This window comes from Hyperolius riggenbachi, chromosome 10 (genome assembly GCF_040937935.1).
Source record: "Hyperolius riggenbachi isolate aHypRig1 chromosome 10, aHypRig1.pri, whole genome shotgun sequence".
NCBI classification, from domain to species: Eukaryota; Metazoa; Chordata; class Amphibia; order Anura; family Hyperoliidae; genus Hyperolius; species Hyperolius riggenbachi.
Window position 1 is genome coordinate 6,345,391 of NC_090655.1, and position 21,654 is coordinate 6,367,044.

General features: G+C 44.9%; 2 protein-coding genes across 3 annotated transcripts in view; one reads left to right on the forward strand and one right to left on the reverse strand.

Moving 5' to 3' along the window:
- The window catches only part of SFRP5 (secreted frizzled related protein 5), a 118,490-nt gene extending 114,372 nt beyond the window's left edge, over window positions 1-4,118 (reverse strand). The window contains exon 1 of the mRNA XM_068257998.1: window positions 3,290-4,118. Within this exon, the coding sequence (XP_068114099.1) occupies window positions 3,290-3,806 (517 nt within the window). The 5' untranslated portion in view covers window positions 3,807-4,118. The remainder of the gene's footprint in view (window positions 1-3,289) is intronic.
- Window positions 1-21,654, forward strand: part of GOLGA7B (golgin A7 family member B) — a 388,598-nt gene that overhangs the window by 152,706 nt on the left and 214,238 nt on the right. The window lies entirely within an intron of this gene.

The following is a 21,654-nucleotide window of genomic DNA, read 5'->3' on the forward strand; positions in this document are numbered from 1 at the left end:
CGCAGCGTTTTCCGCAACGCTTGCGTTTCTGCTAAGTGTGCACCTAGCCTTAAGGTGTACTGCCTCCAGCATATATGTATTTTTTACTCAGTATGTTATAGATGTGTGATAGACCCCAGTGCTGTTTGTTACAACTGTCAGCATACAATTTGCAAGCAGCCCCTATTCCGAAACGCGGCATCAGTTTGTCATTTTACTGATTTGCACATTCGTGAAATCTTAGCATGAATTGCTGGGACACATGGCACAATGGGCTCCAGACTTCTTACATGTATAGACGAGATCGGCTGCAGCAATCCGCCTGTCTGTATAAAGCAGAAGTAACGTACAGCCCTTCTGTAACACCTACCAGCACCGTGCATGTTTCATGTACTCTGCAGAGAAAGCTCCAGTCCCCGTCTGCTGCCTCCCCCTGGCTGGTAAAATGCAGCCCTTGTCATCGCTGGCATAACAGACTTGTAATTTTCCATTTAATAAAATGAGTAGAAAGCAATTGGCAAAATTTAGTTTGGAATTATTAGACACCACAGTGGCGTAGTGGTTTGTACTCTTTCCTTGCAGCGCTGGGTCCCTAGTTCAAATCCCAGCCAGGTGCACTATCTGCATGGAGTTTGTATGTCCTCCCCGTGTTTGTGTGGGTTTCCCCGGGCACTCTGGTTTCCTCCCACATCCCAGAAAACATACAGATAAATGAACTGGCTTCTCCCTAAATTCGACCTAGACTGTGATACATACACTACACAATACACACTGTACATAGACACATGACTATAGCAGGCATTAGATTGTAAGTGACAAGACAATATACTCTATATAGCGCCGACATCTTCCACAGCGCTGTACGAATACTAAAAGATCCATCATCAACAGACTGAGCTCGCACAAAACCATTTAAACAAAACGGCAGTTTTTACTTAGATTGCGGCTACGCTCACAGTGTCAGTGGGCAGTGAGCTCCTCGTAAAAGCAGGATCGCAACGCAATGGAAATATCGCAAGCGCACGTTATGAGTACTGTATCGCATACAGTCAGTGGAAAGTGCGCATCACTGCTAACGGGCGCATATTGCGTGGATGCAATGCGTTGGGGCGCTGCATGCTATTGGGTAGCGCCGCACTGGGTGCCCTGTGAATGTCGCATAGGTTTTTCACTACAGTGCGATTTTCAGCATTACAGCAAACCGCAACACGAGACGAACGCAGCCTAACCTATCTCAAGAATCTGCACTGCGATGTTTTATCGATTAGTAATGCCAATAATATGACATCGAATCTGTGATGAATGACGGATTGATGCTCTTAATACAATTTGTGCCTTTTCAATCTAATACGCATTGATGATCTTCTTTTTGCAAAAATGTTAATTTTGACTTTCGAGTGAAAATGCCATCGAAACTCATTTTGTAATAAATTTGGGTGTTTTCACAAGTTATCGCCCTAAAAATTATTTTGGTGGTAAATTTAATGATTTTTTTTTTGCAGTCAAAATACAGATTTTAAGCATTTTTCATGAATTATCACCAGATTGCGAAAGTACATGAGAATTCGAGAATTTCCTCGAAATCAAAAATGCCATTTTGAATGCGAAAATGACTGCGATGAAAACGCACACGCAACACTGCTAATAAGTAGACATCGATTGTTTGAGATTGTCCTGTGTGTGTCCACCATAACCGTATCTGAGAAGCAGCCAAACACTGAACACTACAGTCCCAGCAGGTGAGCTGCTGTAGCTGGGGGATCAAGTTGTACGGCGAGCTCTTATTTAATATAATTGGTTGATTTAATCCCATAAATGAGGTTCCACTGTATCCTCCTGTAACTATTCGCGGTCTTCCAGCACGGAGCGGATTTGGTCTCCGATTACATAAACTATTTACATGCTGACAAGGAAAGGTAACATACAGGTCTGGTCATTATGAGAAGCACTAAAACAACTGAACAATTCCTTTCAGCTCTGAGTAGCTCATTAATAAATGTATTTCCCAAGTGGTTGTCCTGCTCCTGATCAGCCAAGCGCTACATCTGTCCTCTTTCCCTACAAGCCCACCCGAGAGTTCTACACGTCTACAACTGCTATTCAGCTCTATGGAGTTAGCGATTCATTCTACTTATGCGTGAACTCCATAGATTCAAGGTGGATGTTTTCAAAAACTCCATCAGGGTCAATTTTTTTAAATGGAACCTAAAGTGAGAGGTATATGGAGGCTGCCATATTTATTTTCTGTTAAACAATACCAGTTGCCTGGCTGTCCTGCTGATCCTCTGCCTCTGAGGGTAGGAGCACACTAGGCAGTGCGTGAAAGTTAGCGTTTTGCCGCACATGCGTTTTTCTTGCGTTTTCATTGCGTTTTTTTAATGCGTTTTATGCAAATCACTTTGAAGTCAACAGAAAGCGTAAATGTATCAAACTTGTTTTTTTTCAACAAAAAAAAAGCGTAAAGACTGCAAACAAAACGCATAAAAAAACGCACTTAAACGCAATGCCTCTGCGTCTCCATTGACTTTCACTATGTGTGTTTTTAGATGCGGTTTGAAAAAATATACAGCAAGTCCAGCATTTTTTAAAACGCACTTTGCAGAATGCAAACATGCCTTTTTTTTCATGCGGCCCATTGACTTGCATAATGTGCGTTTTTGCTGCAACGCTAGCGTTTCCGCCTGGTGTGTTCCTACCCTCATACGTTTAGCCACAGCCCCTGAACAAGTATGCAAATCAAGTGCTCTGACTGGATTAGCTGCATGCTTGTTTCAGGTGAGTGATTTAGACACTACTGATGCCAGAAAGATTAGCAGGACAGCCAGGCAACTGGTATTGTTTCAGGCTCCCTTTAAAGGACACCCAAGGTGAAAATAAACAAATTAAATAAACAATGGTATCTAAAACCCTATGAACTATTGATCCTTTTTATCTCTTTTCTGCTCTCGGAAGCAATTTTCTGCTAGGAAAGTGTTTTATTGTTGTAATTTCTTATCAGTGAGGGTCACACTGTAGTCTGACCCAGTCCTGACTCAGACAGGAACTGGCACTTACATACCTGATATTTAACTCTTTCAGGCAGAGAAAGGAAAAAAAGGAACACAGCATAGTTATTTGTGTGCTAGGCACTGTACATACCCATGTCTATCTCATCATGTCACATGTCACCTCGGGTATCCTTTAACTAAGCTTACAAAACCTCAATTTTGAAGATCTCTGCTTCTCCCCATGACCACATTCTGGTGCTAACAACAAGTATTCATTCAACAAGCCTGTAAGAGTTTGGCTGAAGTTTTCTGTTGGGTGTTACCTGGTGGCTGAGTGACTTGCTTGCTGCCAAACTGGACAGTGATGCAGAGGTCATTGTCAATGGGGAACTTATTACAGTTCAGCATCTCCGGCCAAGGAAAGCCATAGGACTCCATGACGGGCGCGCAGCTGTCTCGGACCACCTCGCACAGCGACCGGCACGGGTAAATGGGTCTTTCCAAGCAAATGGGGGCGAAAAGCGAGCAGAGGAAAAGTTGGGTGTCCCTGTGGCACCTCTTGGCCAGGAGAGGCACCCAGCTGCTGGCCTGCTGCTTGACCTCAGGCATGGTCTCGTGGTCCAGCAGGTTGGGTAGCCGCATCTTCTTGTAGCCCACGTTGTGGCACAGGCTCAGGTCCTGAGGAATGTCCACGCACTGGCTCTGCTTGGCGTAGAAGCGTCCGTTCTGAAAGTTGTCCGACTGCCAGCTGTAATAATCGTATTCTTCGGCCGAGCTCCAGAGCACGAAACCAACCAGCAAGGAGTTCACGCAAGCCACAATATTCCACTGGAACTGCATGACGGCGGAATTTTCAGAATATAGTCATGAAGGATCTCACAGAGGCTTAGACTTTGTGCCAGAATTATTTTTTTCTCCTTTTTGGTGAAAAATTAAAATAAATAAATAAATTGAAAACCCTTTAAAAAAAAATTAATTGTAGAATTCGAAATCCTCTCTTGTTACGGGTAAAATGTTTTTGAAAATGAAAAAAAAACAAAAAATGAGCAAAACCGTTCCACCTTCTTCTGCCACTCTCCCTTTGGCTGTGCTTGGGTCCCTCTCTGCAGCTGCAAGTACAGACAGCTGGATCTTGTATGCTGCACAAGAAGTGAATTAAAAGTCTGTGCTAGTACGCCTGCTTCCAAACTCTACCAAGTTCAGGGGATCTTAGCACCACCCACCTCCTAATCTTTTAAGTGAGCCCTGAAGGATTAGTCCAGCAGTCTGTCTGCAGTGGCCAAGCCTCCGCCTGCTCCTCGCTCCCACAAGCCTGGTTCTGTGTGTGTGGATGTGACAATCCTGCAAGTTTTTGTTCCTTCTGCAGAGGTAGACTGATATTTTGTGCAACAATGCTGTACATTTTTTCTAAAGCTACTTTCACCTTCTTCTTCTGGCATTGCCTTGCCTGTCACTCTGCCAGTCTCATCCATGCCTTTGCCATGCACATTATTACCAGTATTCACATTGTTTGTTTTTATTGTCCAAATAAAACTATTTAAGGATCTTATAGGCTGTAAAAAAAATTAAAAAAAAATTGATAAACTTTTTGTCATTTTTGTAATTTTGTCCAAAAGATGCAGAGCAACAAGTTTGCTTGTATCTACAGGAACCCCTCACCCTCAAGAAAAAGGGGATACTTGTTCAGGTGGCCTCATATATATACACACACAAATACACAAACACACTCCAATTTAAAAAATTGCAATTTGGGGATGGAGGATTGATTGTAATACTCAAAATAAAAGAATACAAAAACAAAAAAAACCCTTTTTTTTTTTATGCCTCCCACTGATTTTAATTTTTGAAATCAGAGTAATGTATCACACACGGGTGTTCAATACTTTCCCAATTCCGAGGAAAAGATATTGCCAATAACTCAAGGTTGTTTGGGTCTGTAAATTGAGTAATCTACTATGGGCCTGATTCACAAAGCGGTGCTAACAGTTAGCACGCTGGTCAAAAGCCCTTTATCATGCCTAAACTCAGTTTAGGCATGATAAGTTTAGGTGTGATAAGTTTAGGTGTGATAAGTTTAGGCATGTTAAGTTTAGGTGTGATAAGTTTAGGTGTGATAAGTTTAAGCACCAACTGGGTTAGCACCGCAGTGCACAGCTGATCAAAAGTCTTGTGCTAGCAAAGTCTGGTGCACTTCGCATAGAGTTTAATGGTGCTGCTTTGCGTGCGGGACTTTGCGTGCGATCTAAACTTATCTAAACTTATCATGCCTAAACGTATCATGCCTAAACTTATCACGCCTAAACTTATCACGCCTAAACTGGCTCTTCACCAGCATGGTGCAATGGTTATCACGCCTAAAGTCTTTTAGGTGTGCTAACTGGGTTAGCACCGCTTTGAGAATCAGGCCCTATCTGTCCAACTCCATGTAATTTTCTGGGAAACTGATCAGATTTTTCCACGATGTCCTATCTAAAAAAAGAAATTCAAAAAAAAAAAATGTCTTCCCACTTAGGGCTTGTTCACACCTAGTGTTTTCGCCTTTTTTTTTTAAGTGCCAGCAATTTTCAAAATTTCCTTAAAGAGACTCTGTAACAAAATTTTGAGACTTATTTCTTCTTTCCTATAAGTTCCTATACCTGTTCTAATGTGCTCTGTCTTACGGCAGCCTTTTCTAGTTGCACTGCCTCTGTAATAAATCTTATCATCTTTCCTCTGTCGGGCTGAGGCTGGAATGTGTGGAATGTGCAGCACTGCTTGTAATAGGCAGAAGCTTTACACACCCTCTCCAAGCTCTCCTCTCAGCCTATCACATGCTGTTAGCAGCCATGTCTTTTGTTTGTAAACACTGCCTAAAACTGGCAATTACAAGCCAGGATTGCAGCAGAGAGTGGCAGAAACAGCACAGAGGGGCCCTGGAGAACATAATGAATAGAATGGTATGCTTTTTATTGCAAGAATTTTACAGTACAGATTCTCTTAAAGGCCCCATTTACACTTAGAAACGCAAAACGCCGGCGATTTTTGCCAGCGTTTTGCAGGAGTGATTTTTCCATGATTTCATGTGGAAAAATCACTGAACATTGCAGCGATTTTGCCGCGATCGCGTTTAGCGCTTCTCCTGAAAACGGCGCAGGTGATACGTTTGCGTTTTTGGCAATTTGTGGCGATTATCGCAAATCGCCCAAGTAAGAACGGGCCCATAGGGTTTCATTACACTAGCGCTTTTAAAAAGCGATAGCGTTTGAGCGTTTTGCCGAAATCGCAGCAAAACGCTCTAGTGTGGCCTTCAAAGTGCTTGTGCAATGATTCCCTATGAGAGAGTTCAAATATGAGTAATTCGATTCCGATCCGCTCACCAAAGCGCTGCCTGTACCATGTTAGGGGCGATTTGCCTCAATGGAAGGTATAGGGAAATCGCAAAGCGCTTGAAAAAGCGCTTTGTATAGCAATTTCCCCAGCGGTTTTAAGAATAAATACATTGTATTTGTTACTTCCTGGATGCTTCCCGGCGCCTCCGGGAGGCGCTAAAAAAAGTGCGCACAAAATCGAAAACTGCTGGGGTCAGCGATTTCGGTTTTACATGGGAACAAAGCCTTTTTGATGAGAGAGAGTTTTTTCTATACAACAGTTCGTTTTTATAAAAAGAAAAAAAAATGGAAAATGAAACATTTTGATTGTATTGTGTGTGGACTGGCCGCCTTTACTGTCTAATGCGCCAATTTGTTGTAAAATCATTCATTTTAATTCAGAGTAGTGATCAAGTTACAAATCTCAGTCCCATTTGACTTAAAGCAAACCTGTCACTACTTTAAAGAGCATTAAATTTGCATGCAAGTCAGAAGTGTTTGCATCTGTTTCGTAGAAACCGCTCCTAGAAATGCCTATATATGTTCCCCCAAAAAACCCTTAAAGGCCTCAATTCTGATAGCTATGTGCGGTAATTATTTATTTGTCAGTAAAATACCGCAACCGATGATAGATGAAGGCCCCTCCTCACAACTTACAGGATAGCTCGGTCCCTTCTCTTCACACAACTTATAGGACTTAAGGATGCGCTGCTAACCTCTTAGCGCCAAATGCCACAGGACACCTACACATGTCTTGTGGAGTCCAGGCTTTACCACCAGGGGGAGCTGCACTATATTATAGGCTGAGAGTGAATTATATGTATTATAGATATATAGTCAGATACCACAGGACACCCTCACAGGTCTTGTGGAGTCCAGGCCTGACCACCAGGGGGAGCTGCACTATATTATAGGCTGAGAGTGTATTATATGTATTATAGATATATAGTCCGATACCACAGGACACCCTCACAGGTCTTGTGGTGTCCAGGCCTGGCCACCAGGGGGAGCTGCTCTATATTATAGGCTGATAGTGTATTATATGTATTATAGATATATAGTCAGATACCACAGGACACCTTCACAGGTCTTGTGGAGTCCAGGCCTGACCACCAGGGGGAGCTGCACTATTTTATAGGCTGATAGTGTATTATATGTATTATAGATATATAGTCAGATACCACAGGACACCCTCACAGGTCTTGTGGTGTCCAGGCCTGGCCACCAGGGGGAGCTGCTCTATATTATAGGCTAATGTATTATATGTATTATAGATATATAGTCAGATACCACAGGATACCCTCACAGGTCTTGTGGTGTCCAGGCCTGACCACCAGGGGGAGCTGCTCTATATTATAGGCTGATAGTGTATTATATGTATTATAGATATATAGTCAGATACCACAGGACACCTTCACAGGTCTTGTGGAGTCCAGGCCAGACCACCAGGGGGAGCTGCACTATATTATAGGCTGATAGTGTATTATATGTATTATAGATATATAGTCAGATACCACAGGACACCCTCACAGGTCTTGTGGTGTCCAGGCCTGGCCACCAGGGGAAGCTGCACTATATTATAGGCTGATGGTTTATTTTTTATTTATTGTATTTATAAAGCAAGCTGAGCACATACCTCCTTCTGGCCGGTCTCCGATCACTAAGTGCTTTATGGAACTTCCTGTGTAAACAGGAAGTTCTATGAAGCACTTAGTGATCGGAGACCTGCCACGAGCACCACCAATGATTGCAGGAGGGGAGCGCTAAGAGGAGAGCCCGAGGTGAAAGAGGGGGGGGGGGATTTCCCCCCTCCCCACCGATCTGCTCCCACAGCTCTCCTCTTTTGCTGCGACCCCTCCTGCCCCCAAAAAGTCCCTGAGCGGGCCCTGGAGGGGGGGGGGGGGGGGCGGAATTATTTTTTGCAGGGGGGCCTGGGGCTTTCTAGGTATGCCCCTGCAGGAAACCTTCACAGGTCTTGTGGAGTCCAGGCCTGACCACCAGGGGGAGCTGCACTGTATTATAGGCTGATACTGTAATATAAATATTACAGATATATAGCCAGATACCACAGGACCCTTTCATAGACTTTTATTTGCTCAGATAACAGGAGCACATGTTGTCCAGTTGAATAAAAATGGTGCGTATACAGAAGACATACAAACGTTTGTATAAAGACTAATCTTCAGTAGATTTCTTCTGCCTGGCATGGATATCTGGAGTGTCCTCCTCGCTGCTGATATCTGAAGAGATCGCTGTACAGGGACTGTATGTAATTGTGCATATCAGGCAGAGTCTGTAGCAATCTTCATATCGAGATGTTGAAGAGTTTTTATCCGTTTTGGTGATAATGAGCCTGTGCTGTCTGGAACCGCCGCATCTGATGGGAATATCCGGGACTTATTCCAATTTATTTTAATGCCTCAATAAGTACGTTAGCAATTTATTATTTCAAGAGCCGCTCTAATCAAATATTCGGCATTATTGAGATATAGAGGAGCATCATTGTCACACAGAGATCTGGCATTCCAGCAATCACAGCCTCACTACCAAGTCGGGATATGCAGATGGCGGGTATAACTGAGGTCACAAGCCGGGGTCAGGGCAAGGCAGGCCAAGGTCACAGGACAAGGTCAAAGAAGGAGATCAGAACAGGAAGCCAGGTCAGAAACGGGAATATGGTCCAAGTTATAGGTCAGAAGAATGCAGATAAGCAGAGATGTATTAAAGAAAACCTGTAATGACAAAAAGTTCCCCTGGGGGGTTACTCACCTCGGGTGGGGGAAGTCTCCGGATCCTATCGAGGCTTCCCCCGTTCTCCTGTGTCCCACGGCGGTCTCGCTGTGCCCCTCCGAAAAGCGGAGATGTAAATATATACCTTCCTAGCTCCAGCGCAGGCGCAGTATCGGCTCTCCACTCGGAGATAGGCGGAAATAGCCAATTGCTGTAGGGCCGCTCTACTGCGCAGGCGCAGGTCTCCAGCAAGTCTCCTGTACCTGCGCAGTAGAGCGGACCCAACAGAGATCGGCTGTTTCCATCTCCGAGCTGAGAGCCGCAACAGCGCCCCGGCTGGAGCTAGGGAAGGTAAATATATCATGCTTTGTCGGGGGGAGGATTCCGGGACACTTCGGGGGAGCCAGCGCTGGGCTGCCTGCAGCTACATGTGAGGGGGATGCCTCATTGGGACCCTGAGGCTTCCCCCTCCCGAGGTGAGGACCCCCCATGGGAACTTTTTTTGTTACAGGTTCTTTTTAATACGTAATGGGGCCCTAGACAAGGTAGAAGATTTGGAGCCCTCTTGTGGTCCTCTTGCTAAGCTGAAATGAAGAGAGGTCAACAAAGGTGGCAGGTGGGCCCTTTGACACCCACTAGGCCCCAAGCACCCGCCTAGGTTGCCTGGGGGATGATCCTGCTCTGCAGATAACCAATGGATATGGTTAGACACAACCTTCAGAATCATTAGCGTAGGGTGGGGGGGGAGGGGAGACTTCAAATGTTTTGGTGGGCAAATGTGTGCAGCACACTGATGTGCCCGCCAAACTACACGCAAGCGCGCAAAGTCTGAAGCCACAGTAAACATAACACCACAGTAGGTGGGGCACATGTGCACAGAAATGTGTGGATTCAGGGCAGGAGAATGGCCGAGTGTTTGCGACAGTCCACCCATTTCAGCATTAAAGGGAATCTGAAGTGAAAATTAAACGTATGTGATAACGAATTGTATGTGTGGTACAGCTAAGATAAAGAACATTAGTAGCAAAGATATGAGTCTCATATTTTTCCAGTACAGGAAGAGTTAAAAAACTTGTTGTTACCTATGCAAAAGAGTTTCTCTGAGCTCTCCGACCAAACTTAGGTCAAATACAGTCCTGTTTTCTGAAGCACGTAAACATCCAATAAACAGTGAGACACAGTTTGAGATAAGGTTTTACTGCAGGGAAGTTCAAAGGATCTTTAGCTCTGCTCTGTTTCATAGTTTAAAAAACACAAAGTGTGAATTGTAAACTACAAATATTAGAGAATGATGCAATGAGCGCATGCCCCCTGCGGTGATCCCAGGAAGAACATGCCCCCTTGTGGTGATCCCGAGGAGAGCATGCCCCCTGATCCCTGGCAGTGTGGGGCCCGTGCTGCACACTTGTTTTCACTTACAAAGCCGCAGCTATGATCGCTATCATACAGCCTGGCATAAAATGGTTTTGTTCATTATTCAATTACTTGCATTCTAGTTGGAGGCTGGCGATTGTTTTATGGCAGCAATGGCCTTGCTCTCTGACTGCTGCCATCAGCCCAGTGGCTGTTACAGCTGACAAAATAACTGGAATATATGGAGATGAAAAATGAAAAGAAACTGTCACTAGTATGCGGCAGGGATGGAACAGCCACTGATGGGCTTACCTGCAGCGTGCTCCGATATGCCACTGACGTCTTTAGAAAGGAGGAGAGGAACGGGCACTGCTGCATAAAAGTCCCTTTATTGTGGCCGGGTTACACAGTGGGGGGAAGGGGTATGCCTGACAGCTGTTTCGCAGGTATATAACCTGCTTCTTCAGAGGCAAAATAACTGGACGGCTTCTAATTGCCTGTCTGTGTCTGGCTGCAGCATCTCCAATCTCTAACAGGATATCCTTATTTTCACTGCAGCACCTCCAATCTCTCACAGGAAATCCTTATTTTCAGTGCAGTATCCCCATTCTCTCACAGGAAATCCTTATTATCACTGGAGAATCTCCATTTACTGACAGGAAATCCTTATTTTCACTGCAGCATCTCCATTCTCTCACAGGAAATGCTTATCACTGCAGCATCTCCATTCTCTCACAGGAAATCCTTATTTTCACTGCAGCATCTCCATTCTCTCACAGGAAATCCTTATCACTGCAGCATCTCCATTCTCTCACAGGAAATCCTTATTTTCACTGGAGAATCTCCATTTACTGACAGGAAATCCTTATTTTCACTGCAGCATCTCCATTCTCTCACAGGAAATGCTTATCACTGCAGCATCTCCATTCTCTCACAGGAAATCCTTATTTTCACTGCAGCATCTCCATTCTCTCACAGGAAATTATTATTTTCACTGCAGCATCTCCATTCTCTCACAGGAAATCCTTATTATCACTGGAGAATCTCCATTTACTGACAGGAAATCCTTATTTTCACTGCAGCATCTCCATTCTCTCACAGGAAAGCCTCATCACTGCAGCATCTCCATTCTCTCACAGGAAACCCTTATTATCACTGCAGCATCTCCATTCTTTCACAGGAAATCCTTATTTTCACTGCAGCATCTTCATTCTCTCACAGGAAACCCTTATTATCACTGCAGTATCTCCATTCTCTCACAGGAAATCCTTATTTTCACTGCATCATCTGCAATCTCTCACAGGAAATCCTTATTATCACTGCAGCATCTCCATTCTCTCACAGGAAACCCTTATCACTGCAGCATCTCCATTCTCTCACAGGAAACCCTTATTATCACTGCAGCATCTCCATTCTCTCACAGGAAATCCTTATTATCACTGCAGCATCTCCATTCTCTCACAGGAAATCCTTATTATCACTGCAGCATCTCCATTCTCTAACAGGAGATCCTTATTATCACTGCAGCATCTCCATTCTCTCACAGGAAATCCTTATTATCACTGCATCTTCTCCATTCTCTCACAGGAAATCCTTATTATCACTGCAGCATCTCCATTCTCTCACAGGAAATCCTTATTATCACTGCAGCATCTCCATTCTCTCACAGGAAATACTTATTATCACTGCATCTTCTCCATTCTCTCACAGGAAATCCTTATTATCACTGCAGCATCTCCATTCTCTCACAGGAAACCCTTATCACTGCAGCATCTCCATTCTCTCACAGGAAACCCTTATTATCACTGCAGCATCTCCATTCTCTCACAGGAAACCCTTATTATCACTGCAGCATCTCCATTCTCTCACAGGAAACCCTTATTATCACTGCAGCATCTCCATTCTCTCACAGGAAATCCTTATTATCACTGCAGCATCTCCATTCTCTCACAGGAAATCCTTATTTTCACTGCAGCATCTTCATTCTCTCACAGGAAATCCTTATTATCACTGCAGTATCTCCATTCTCTCACAGGAAATCCTTATTATCACTGCAGCATCTCCATTCTCTCACAGGAAATCCTTATCACTGCAGCATCTTTATTCTCTCACAGGAAATCCTTATTTTCACTGCAGCATCTTCATTCTCTCACAGGAAATCATTATTTTCAGTGCATCATCTCTAATCTCTTACAGGAAATCCTTAATTTCACAGCAGCTTCTCCATTCTATTACAGGAAATCCTTATTTTCACAGCAGCATCTCCATTCTCTTACAGGACATCCTTATCGCTGCAGCTTCTCCATTCTCTTACAGGACATCCTTATTCACATTTGAAATGGAACTCCGAATTGTTTTTTGGATGGCGTAAGAAACAGAATTAAGGCTGTTTTTCCCTGACAGTGTTTTGTGATTTCTATCTGCTGGTAGATCACATTTGAGACAGGCAAAAAGGTGTTAGGAAATTCGGTCAAACCATGCGCTGCCATAGGCCGCAATGTGAATTTCGGCTATTTTGGCGCTCAGTGATTTGGGCGGTGTCAAAAGACAGAGCCCAAATTACTATAAAACCGCTTAATTAGCACTAGCTTGAACCCGAATTACGAATTACATGTTTCCTCAGTGTCCATGTCAGCCGGGGGGGGGGGGAATTAGGTGGGGGGAATAGTAATGAACGCCACTGGAGCTTTTGCTGGAGCAGGGTGAGACTTTTTTTTTAGCTCTACCCTGTACCCAAATTTCCCGGCACAGTTTTTGCATGTATCACATATACTCGCATATAAGCCGACCCTCGTATAAGCCAAGGTACCCACTTTTTCCTCAGAAACCAGGAAAAAGTGATTGACTCACGAATAAGCCCCTTTCAAGTGTAGTCCCCCTCCCCATAGAGAGATGGGTCCCAAGGATAATACAGCTGTGTCTCATTGCATAGCTGGGTCACAGGTAGTTTGAGCAGCGCACTCTGCACACCATGTTGCAGGGGATGGGGGCATGGACACAGCAGGGAGCCAGCTGGTGTGAGCAGGATTGCTAATGCACAATTCTAACGTTTCTCTGCCAGCAACAAAACCACCTACACTATCCATTCTGCTCCACTGACTCGCACATAAGCCAAGGGGGTAACATTTTAAGCACATTTTTTTTTGTGTGTTGAATTAATAGGCCTATATGCGAGTCTATAAGGTATGCAATCAAATTATGCTCGGTCCTGGAAACTACAATATGCTAGGTCCTACAAGACATTTTCATTAGTGTACATGATTTAGAGGCACCAAAGTGATATAAATTAATAAAAAAAAAACAGTTTAAAGGCAAACTTACCTCCTCTCTAGAGTGAGAAAAAAAACAACAACAAAAAAAACTCAATGGTGAGGTTAAAGTGAACCTGAGAGGAAGAAAAAAAAGTTTTATACATACCTGGGGCTTCCTCTGGCCCCCCTTCATTTTGATTAGTCTCAGGGGCGTAGCAATAGAGGTTGCAGAGGTAGCCACTGCATCGGGGCCCTTGGGCCAAAGGGGCCCAAAAGGCCCTCCCGCAACTATAGTATTAGCTCTCTATTGGTCCTGTGCTCATTATAATCACTTCTGTAGATGCTTTGAATAGTGATAATTGTTAACAAACTGTTCCCCAACCCCTTCTTGCACCTCTGACACTAGTTGCCATTGACAGGTTTTGGTGCGCCGTATAAATTATGTATAGAGTGCTTGGGGGGCCCCATTGTAAAACTTGCATCGGGGCCCACAACTCCTTAGCTACGCCACTGATTAGTCTCTAACCGTCCTCCGCCACTGGCTTGTTCCTCCACAATCCAGCCCGGTAACTTCAGTAGTCGGGGGGGCTTACAGCGCATGTGCTGCCAGGTCGTACGCATGCCATTGCGCTCCCATTGCCGGAAGAGTTGTGTGCCTCCGCAGAATACTCTCCGCTACAGGAGCGTGATGGGGGAACGTGCGCGTCCACTGACTGCACCTGCGCCGACTGGCCAAAGTTACCGGGAGCTATAACAGAGGATCCAAGAGAGCGATCAGGCTGAAGGGGGCTGGAGGAAGCTTCAGGCATGCATGAATTTTTTTTTTTATACATCTCCGGTACAATTTAAGAACTGTAATTTTTTTATCCATTCAAAAAAACAACTCTTTGCAACAAAGCAACACTTTTCTGGGGACTAGGTCCTAAGTTGTACTAACTATGGTTCATTGGAGCTTTTACTCTTTATACATGCCTGAAGAAGTGGAACCTCACCCCAAGAAATGCGTTAGTTCTGTGAATTTGGATTATTAAAATTACAGTTCTTAACCTCATCATTGAGTGTTTTTTCCCCAGAAAAGGAAACCTCTGACCACCAGTAGCCATTACCGGTATTTCTTTGACATATTGATATGTTTGCATTTTCAAACTGCATAAATTTGCATATAGAAAATTTGCATAATCCTGCATCAACTTTTAATTGTTTGCATCTCCTTCACCAGCCCTACTTCTGACTGACTGACCCTCCAAACATTTTGATTGGGCCGTTTGTCAATTTGGAGTAAATATTGCATGGTGTGTGCAGGCTCTTATGATCTGTGTGATCGACAACGCAATGGCTTAACCACTTCAGCACCACAGGGTTTTTCACTTAAAGAGACTCTGAAGCGAGAATAAAACTCGCTTCAGAGCTTATATTCAGCAGGGGCATGTGTTCCCCTGCTAAAACGCCGCTATCCCGCGGCTAAACGGGGGTCCCTTACCTCCCAAATCCCCTCGTGGAGTCCCGGGGATCTCTTCCTGGTGAGGCAGGGCTAATGGCCGCAGCCCTGCCTCCATCAGCGCGTATCTCCCCCGTCCCTCCCCCGTCCCTCTTAGTCTTCCTTCGCTGAGAGGGGCGGGGGAGAGGTGGCGATGCGCCGCTGATAAGACACGCTGAGAGGCAGGGCTGCGTCCGTTAGCCCTGCCTCAACAGCAGCAAAATCTACGACCAAGTTGGTCGTGGATTTTGCAGGGGGGGGGATTTGGGAGGTAAGGGACCCCCGTTTAGCCGCGGGATATCGGCGTTTTAGCAGGGGTACACATGCCCCTGCTGAATATAAGCACTGAAGTGAGATTTATTCTCGCTTCAGTGTCTCTTTAAAAACCAGAGCAATTTTCACATTTCAGCGCTCCTCCCATTCATTCACCAATAACTTTATTGCTACTCATCAGATCTAAATGATCTATATCTTGTTTTTTTGCCACAAATTACGCTTTGTGAGAGTGATATTTGCTTTTAGTAATTATGTTATTATCTGTGCATTTTAAAGGGAAAAATGAGAAAAAAATGAAAAAATACACTATTTCTCCATTTCCATCCACTATAGTTTTAAAATAAACAATGCTACCATAGGTAAAACCCACACATTGTATTTGCTAATTTGTCCTGGTTATCTCAACATTTAAATAATGTTCCTAGTACAATGTATGGCGATAATATATTAGTTGGGAATAAAGGAGTATTTTTTTCTGGTTTGAGTTTTTTGTTTTCTCATTGTACTCTATCAGTAATTAAAAGCCCTTATCTTCATGATTAACAGTTATACACTCTCATGTTATACATATTTTAAAAGCTAAGTCCCTAGGGTAACTATTTATGTATTCTCTTTTCAATGCTGTCACTTTTGGGTTTTATTACAAGTATTTATTTGGAGGTACAGAGTATATGAAAATAACAGTTTTTTTGCTTTTCATTCAGTTTTCCGGTAAAAAAAAGTCAAACACCACAAAATCTATTCTCTCACTTGTCGCTTACAATACAGTGGGCGGCGTTGCAGGAAGTGACGTCGCTGGAACCGGAAGAGGTGAGTGATCCCCGCCCGTCCCTCTTACTATCGGCAGCTCCGTAACAATTTAAAGCTGGAGGGGAAGCGCAGATCGGGGGACCCAGGCGAGGGAGGGGGGGTCCGACCCCCCCCCCCTCCGCACCGCTAGGCCCAATACCCCCTTCCTGCCCGCTACCCCTCCAGCTCGGCGCCCCCCCCCCCCCACGGCTTGGGTGAGGGCCGGCAATTTTTTCTAAGTTAGCCTCAGGCGGCAAAAAGTGTAGGGCTGCCCTGCCCATGGAGTGTCTGAACAATCCAGAAAAGCCATAAGTGTCACCATTCTGAAAGCTAGAGACCTGGGCCTATACAGATATACATATTTTGTAACATTTGAACTGATGTGGTTTTGCTGAAATTGCACCATAATTTTGAAAATTGTATTTTTTTCAGTTTTTTCCACTTTGGCACTTATAAAAATTCATATGACATAGGGCCTCAGGCTTCAAAGACCCCAAATTCTATTCTCTCATTTGTCACGCTTAAAATGATAGCCTATATACATAATCAGATAGCCTTTTGGGCACACAGCACACTGTTAACCACAAATAGCGCCAATGGATTTTTCAAGGCCATTTTTTTGCATCAAAAGTAATGCAGTCATTCTTTCTTTGCAAAGCCCATGGAGCATCTGAACCATCAAGGAAAGCCATAAATGTCACCATTCTGAAAACTAGAGACCACAGCCTATACAGATATACATATTTTGTAACATTTGAAATTATGTGGTTTTGCTGAAATTGCACCATAACTTTGAAAATTGTGTATTTTTGCAGTTGTTACCACTTTGGCACTTATAAAAATTCATATGACATAGGGCATCAGCCCTCAAACACCACACATTCTATTCTTACACTTGTCACAGTAAAAATGATATACCACATACATAATCTGATAGCTTTTTGGCACACAAGTGGCACCAATTACTTACTCAAGGTCGTAGGCAAGCTCTCATACTACAATACAGCAAAGTTTCTAAACATAAACACAATTAGTACTCACCATTTTAGAAGCTGCAGAAAGGTGTTCAGCAGTCATGCCAGAGGTCAGAGGGTGGTTCGACATCCATGCCAGAAGTCAGAGGGTTGTTTGGCATCCATGCCAGCAGTCAGAAGGTTATTTGGCATCTATGCCAAAGGGCAAAGGGTGGGTCAGCATCTATACCAGAGGTCAGAGGGTGGTCCAGAATCCATGCCAGAGGTCAGAGGGTAGTTGTTATGCCAGGTGGTCAAATTCTAAAGAGTGGTTATCCATGCCAGAGGTCAGATCCAGAAGGTCAAATAAAGTCCAGTGGTAAAGTAAAAATTTGGGCAGTGAAAAAAAAAAGAAAGAAAAAAAGAAAAAAAAAAAGAAAAACCAACAAAAAGTAAAAGCACTAATAATTTACAGCTGTGTGATATATTTCAAAGCAGGGATTGAGGCACAGTCCTGCTTTTGAAGGGCATTTCGGGCAGTGATACCGCATGTCCCTTCTAATTCCGTTTCTGCGGCAAATGTTGCATCTTTTTTGGGGATACTGCTTTGATGGAGTCGGGGGAATTGGGGCAGGAAAATGATTTCCCTAAATCCGTAGGACATTTTCAGACTGAAGTTGGTCTGGGTTTGGGGCAGGGTGTCCAGATTGGTAGATCAATGTCCGTATAATGCTCCGCTGGCACTGTAAGAAGCTGTCACTGTTCCCAGATTTTTTATACAGGACAAAAGCATTGTGGAGGCAGACCTGAAACAAGCATATTGCCACTTTCTTGGACCAGGTCTGTTATTATTTCTATCCATCCTGTACGGTGCCAGCATCTAGTCAGCCAGGTCTACTGCCCCCATGGATTTGTTGTATTGAACAATGGCCACTGGTTTTATTGTGTTCTTTCTACGAGACCTAACAGTTGTCGTGGCCTCAGAGTGGATGGTGGTCAGGACTAACACATCCCTTTTATCACGAAATTTTAGGGCAAGCAGTTCGTCACATCTTTGACTGCAAATCTCCCCTCTCTTGAGCTTTTTGTGGACAACTTCTGCTGGCAGGACCTTCCTATTAGCTGTAACTGTGCCACATGCTGGAGTCTGGGCAGAAAACAAAAATTTGAACAGTGGGACACTGGTGTAGAAATTGTCCGCGTACAAGTGGTACCCCTGGTGTAGTAAAGGGTTTAGTAAGTCTAGGATAATCCCCTCACTTGTACGCATGTAGGGAGGGCATCCAGCAGGCTCGATGACGCTGTCCTTTCCTTCATAAATGTTAAAAGTATAAGTGTACCCAGTGCCACTTTCACACAGCTTGTAGATCTTTATCCCATTTTATTATATTATTATTATTGAATTTATAAAGCGCCAACATATTACGTAGCACTGGACAATAAATATATACAATGATACAAGGATGACAGACATAACAAGGTTATACAACATAGAACAAAGTTATACATGCAAACTGTACAAAATATATGATCATGCGATATGGGCTGGTTAGGTAGGCCCAGTAATACTAGTACAGGCTGTCATAGGACAGGAGCACATGATCCTGTAGATTACACTAGGGAATGGAGGACCCTGCCAAAGGCTTACAATCTAAAGTGTAGTGTGGAAACACTAGGTGGGGCTGTTAAATATTCAGTAGAGAGTTACTGTGTGGTAGGAGGTGGGTAGGCCATCATAAAGAGGTGGGTTTTGAGGGCTTTCTTGAATGAGTTGAAAGAGGGAGCAAGTCTGATGGGTGGTGGAAGGGCATTCCAGAGGGTGGGGGCAGCTCTGGAGAAATCCTGCAGGCGGGCATGGGAGTGTGAAATGCGTGGGGTGGTGAGGCGAAGGTCATTGGAGGATCGGAGGGGGCGACCTGGTATATACCTGTGAACAAGCTCCGAGATGTAGGTAGGGCAGGTTTTGTGCACAGATTTATACGCCAGGCATAGAATCTTGAAAGTTATCCTGAAACGGATAGGGAGCCAGTGCAGGGATTCACAAAGGGGAGATGCAGAGCGATGCAAAGAATGGATGAGTCTTGCAGCCGCGTTCATCACTGATTGCAGGGGTCAGTGATCCCATACCGTGATCTTTTGCTGGGAATGTACTGCTTGATGGAAAGTCTGCCATGGTAAGGGACTAGGGACTCGTCTACGGCTATATTTTGTTCTAGGGTGTAAACTTCAGCAAATGTTTTATTCAGGTGGTCAATGAGTGGCCGCAATTTAAACAATCGATCGTGGGCTGGGTCGTCATTATTATTGAAATGCAAACAAGACCGCAACATTTGAAAGCGGCATCTCGTCATGGTGGCAGAGAAAATGGCCATGCTGTCCATTGGATCTCTTGACCAATATAATTGTTGTTCTGGTTTTGGGCAAAGGGCCATATTAAAGATCAAGCCCAAAAAAGCTTTTAACTCAGGGGGTGTTGTAGGGGGTCCAACGTGCCGCTAGTGTTAAGGTGGGCTTGGCTGCTATAGATTGGAGGGCATATATGTTCGTCTGCTCGCAAACATGCTGCAGGAAATTTTCTGTTAAAAACAAATTTAAAAAGTCAATTGGCTGCATAGTGCTGGTGTTCACTTGTATGCCACTCCTGGCTGTGAAGGGAGGGAGATTAGGGGCCTCCATATTGGATGGTGACCACTGTGGGTGGAGTAGTTCATAGAATAGCGGTTGTCCTGGCGTGCTACCCTCGCTGGCATGCTCTGCCTTGATGGCAGCCCTCTGACCTCTCTGGCATTGTCACTGCTGGTAGTAGCCACAGGTGATCCCCCTTCCGAGGCTGAGTCGGTGTCACTAGTGGCCCTCATCTTCCCCTCTCTCCTAGGTTGCTGAGCGGTTGACGGCCCAGCAGAATCAGTATCTGATTTCAGGGGCGTAACTAGGCCCCACCGGGCCCCCCTGCAGATTTTCAGAGCGGGCCCCCCCCCCCTGGGGCCCGCTCGGAGTTTTGTGGGTGCTGGATGGGTGGCAGCATGAGGGGAAAGCCTTGCCCACAGTCGGCGGGGAGAGGGGTAGTTCCCCCCTCTCCCTCACCTCGGGGCTCTCCCCTCTGTGCTCCCCTCCAGCTCGTAAGTGTGTGGGGCTGTGGTGGGCAGCGAGCGGCTGGCAGATACATACCTGCTTCCGTGCGTTCCATCGCAGACTTCTCGCTCTAGCGGCTGACGTCACTTCCGGAAGTGACGTCAGCCGCTAGAGGGAGAAGTCTCCGATGGAACGCACGGAAGCAGGTATGTATCTGCCCGCCGCTCGCTGCCCACCACAGCCCCACACACTTACGAGCTGGAGGGGAGCACAGAGGGGAGAGCCCCGAGGTGAGGGAGAGGGGGGAACTACCCCTCTCCCCGCCGACTGTGGGCAAGGCTTTCCCCTCATGCTGCCACCCCTCCAGCACCCACAAAACGGCCCTGAGCGGGCCCCAGGGGGGGGCCGGGCCCCCCCGCGGGCGCAGGGGCTGCAGGGCCTATTGCTACGCCCCTGTCTGATTTGCTTTCTGTAAAGAAAGACGACTCAGAGGCAGGTATCCAATCAGAATCTGATTCCTCCAATTCCTCCCCTTCGCTGCTGCTGCTGTCCTCCTGCAGTATGGCAGACGCCTCCTCTGCGGAATAGAGCCTCTTCGCCATCTTTCCCCCAAAAATATATATAGCCAAATATAGTCACTTAGTAGCAATAGTGGCTAGGTTAGGATAATGGCTAGCAGGTCAGGTAGAAGATAGTGGCTAGGGGTCAATTTTTTTAAAGGGAAAATAACCACCTAAATACCACGTAAATGCCACAGATGCAATCTGTGGTATAAATATATAGGGGGGAGGCAAATAAAGTGCCTGAAATGGCAGAAATGTATAGAAAAAATGACAAGTGGGAGAAGGGGGGGGGGGGGGGGTAGTGGCTAGGGAGGCAGGGGTTAATAGCTAGCTTTAGCTAGTGTGATTTTTTTAATAATAAAAACTCATTAACTCACAGTGAGCCGATAGTTCTCTGAGATCCCTCTCATGAGTGATCTCAGTAACTGTATCTGCTTCACAACCAGATACTATGGCCTCAATTCACTAAGCTTATCTCCTGTCTTTAACCATTTAATGACACCCTAACATATTAAAACGTCATGCTTTACCCTATTAACAGCAACATGACGTTTTAATATGTCGCGTGTTCCCGCCGCCGCTACCGCCGTGTGTGCGCCGCTACCGCCGCCAATTCCGCCGGGATCCCGTGCTGAGTGATTGGGGAAGAGCACCGAACAGTCCTCTACCCAATCGCAGTGCCTGGAGTGAATGGACGTGACCGCGAACAGCGGCTACGTCCATTCACAAAAACAGGAAATTGTTACTGTTCAATAAAGTGTAAAAAAAAAAAAAAAAAAAAAGTGATCACTTCCTATAACGAAGTGTTCACTAGCGCCATCTTGTGGCCAAAAAGTATATTACACATACAAAATACAGACATACACAATTACATACA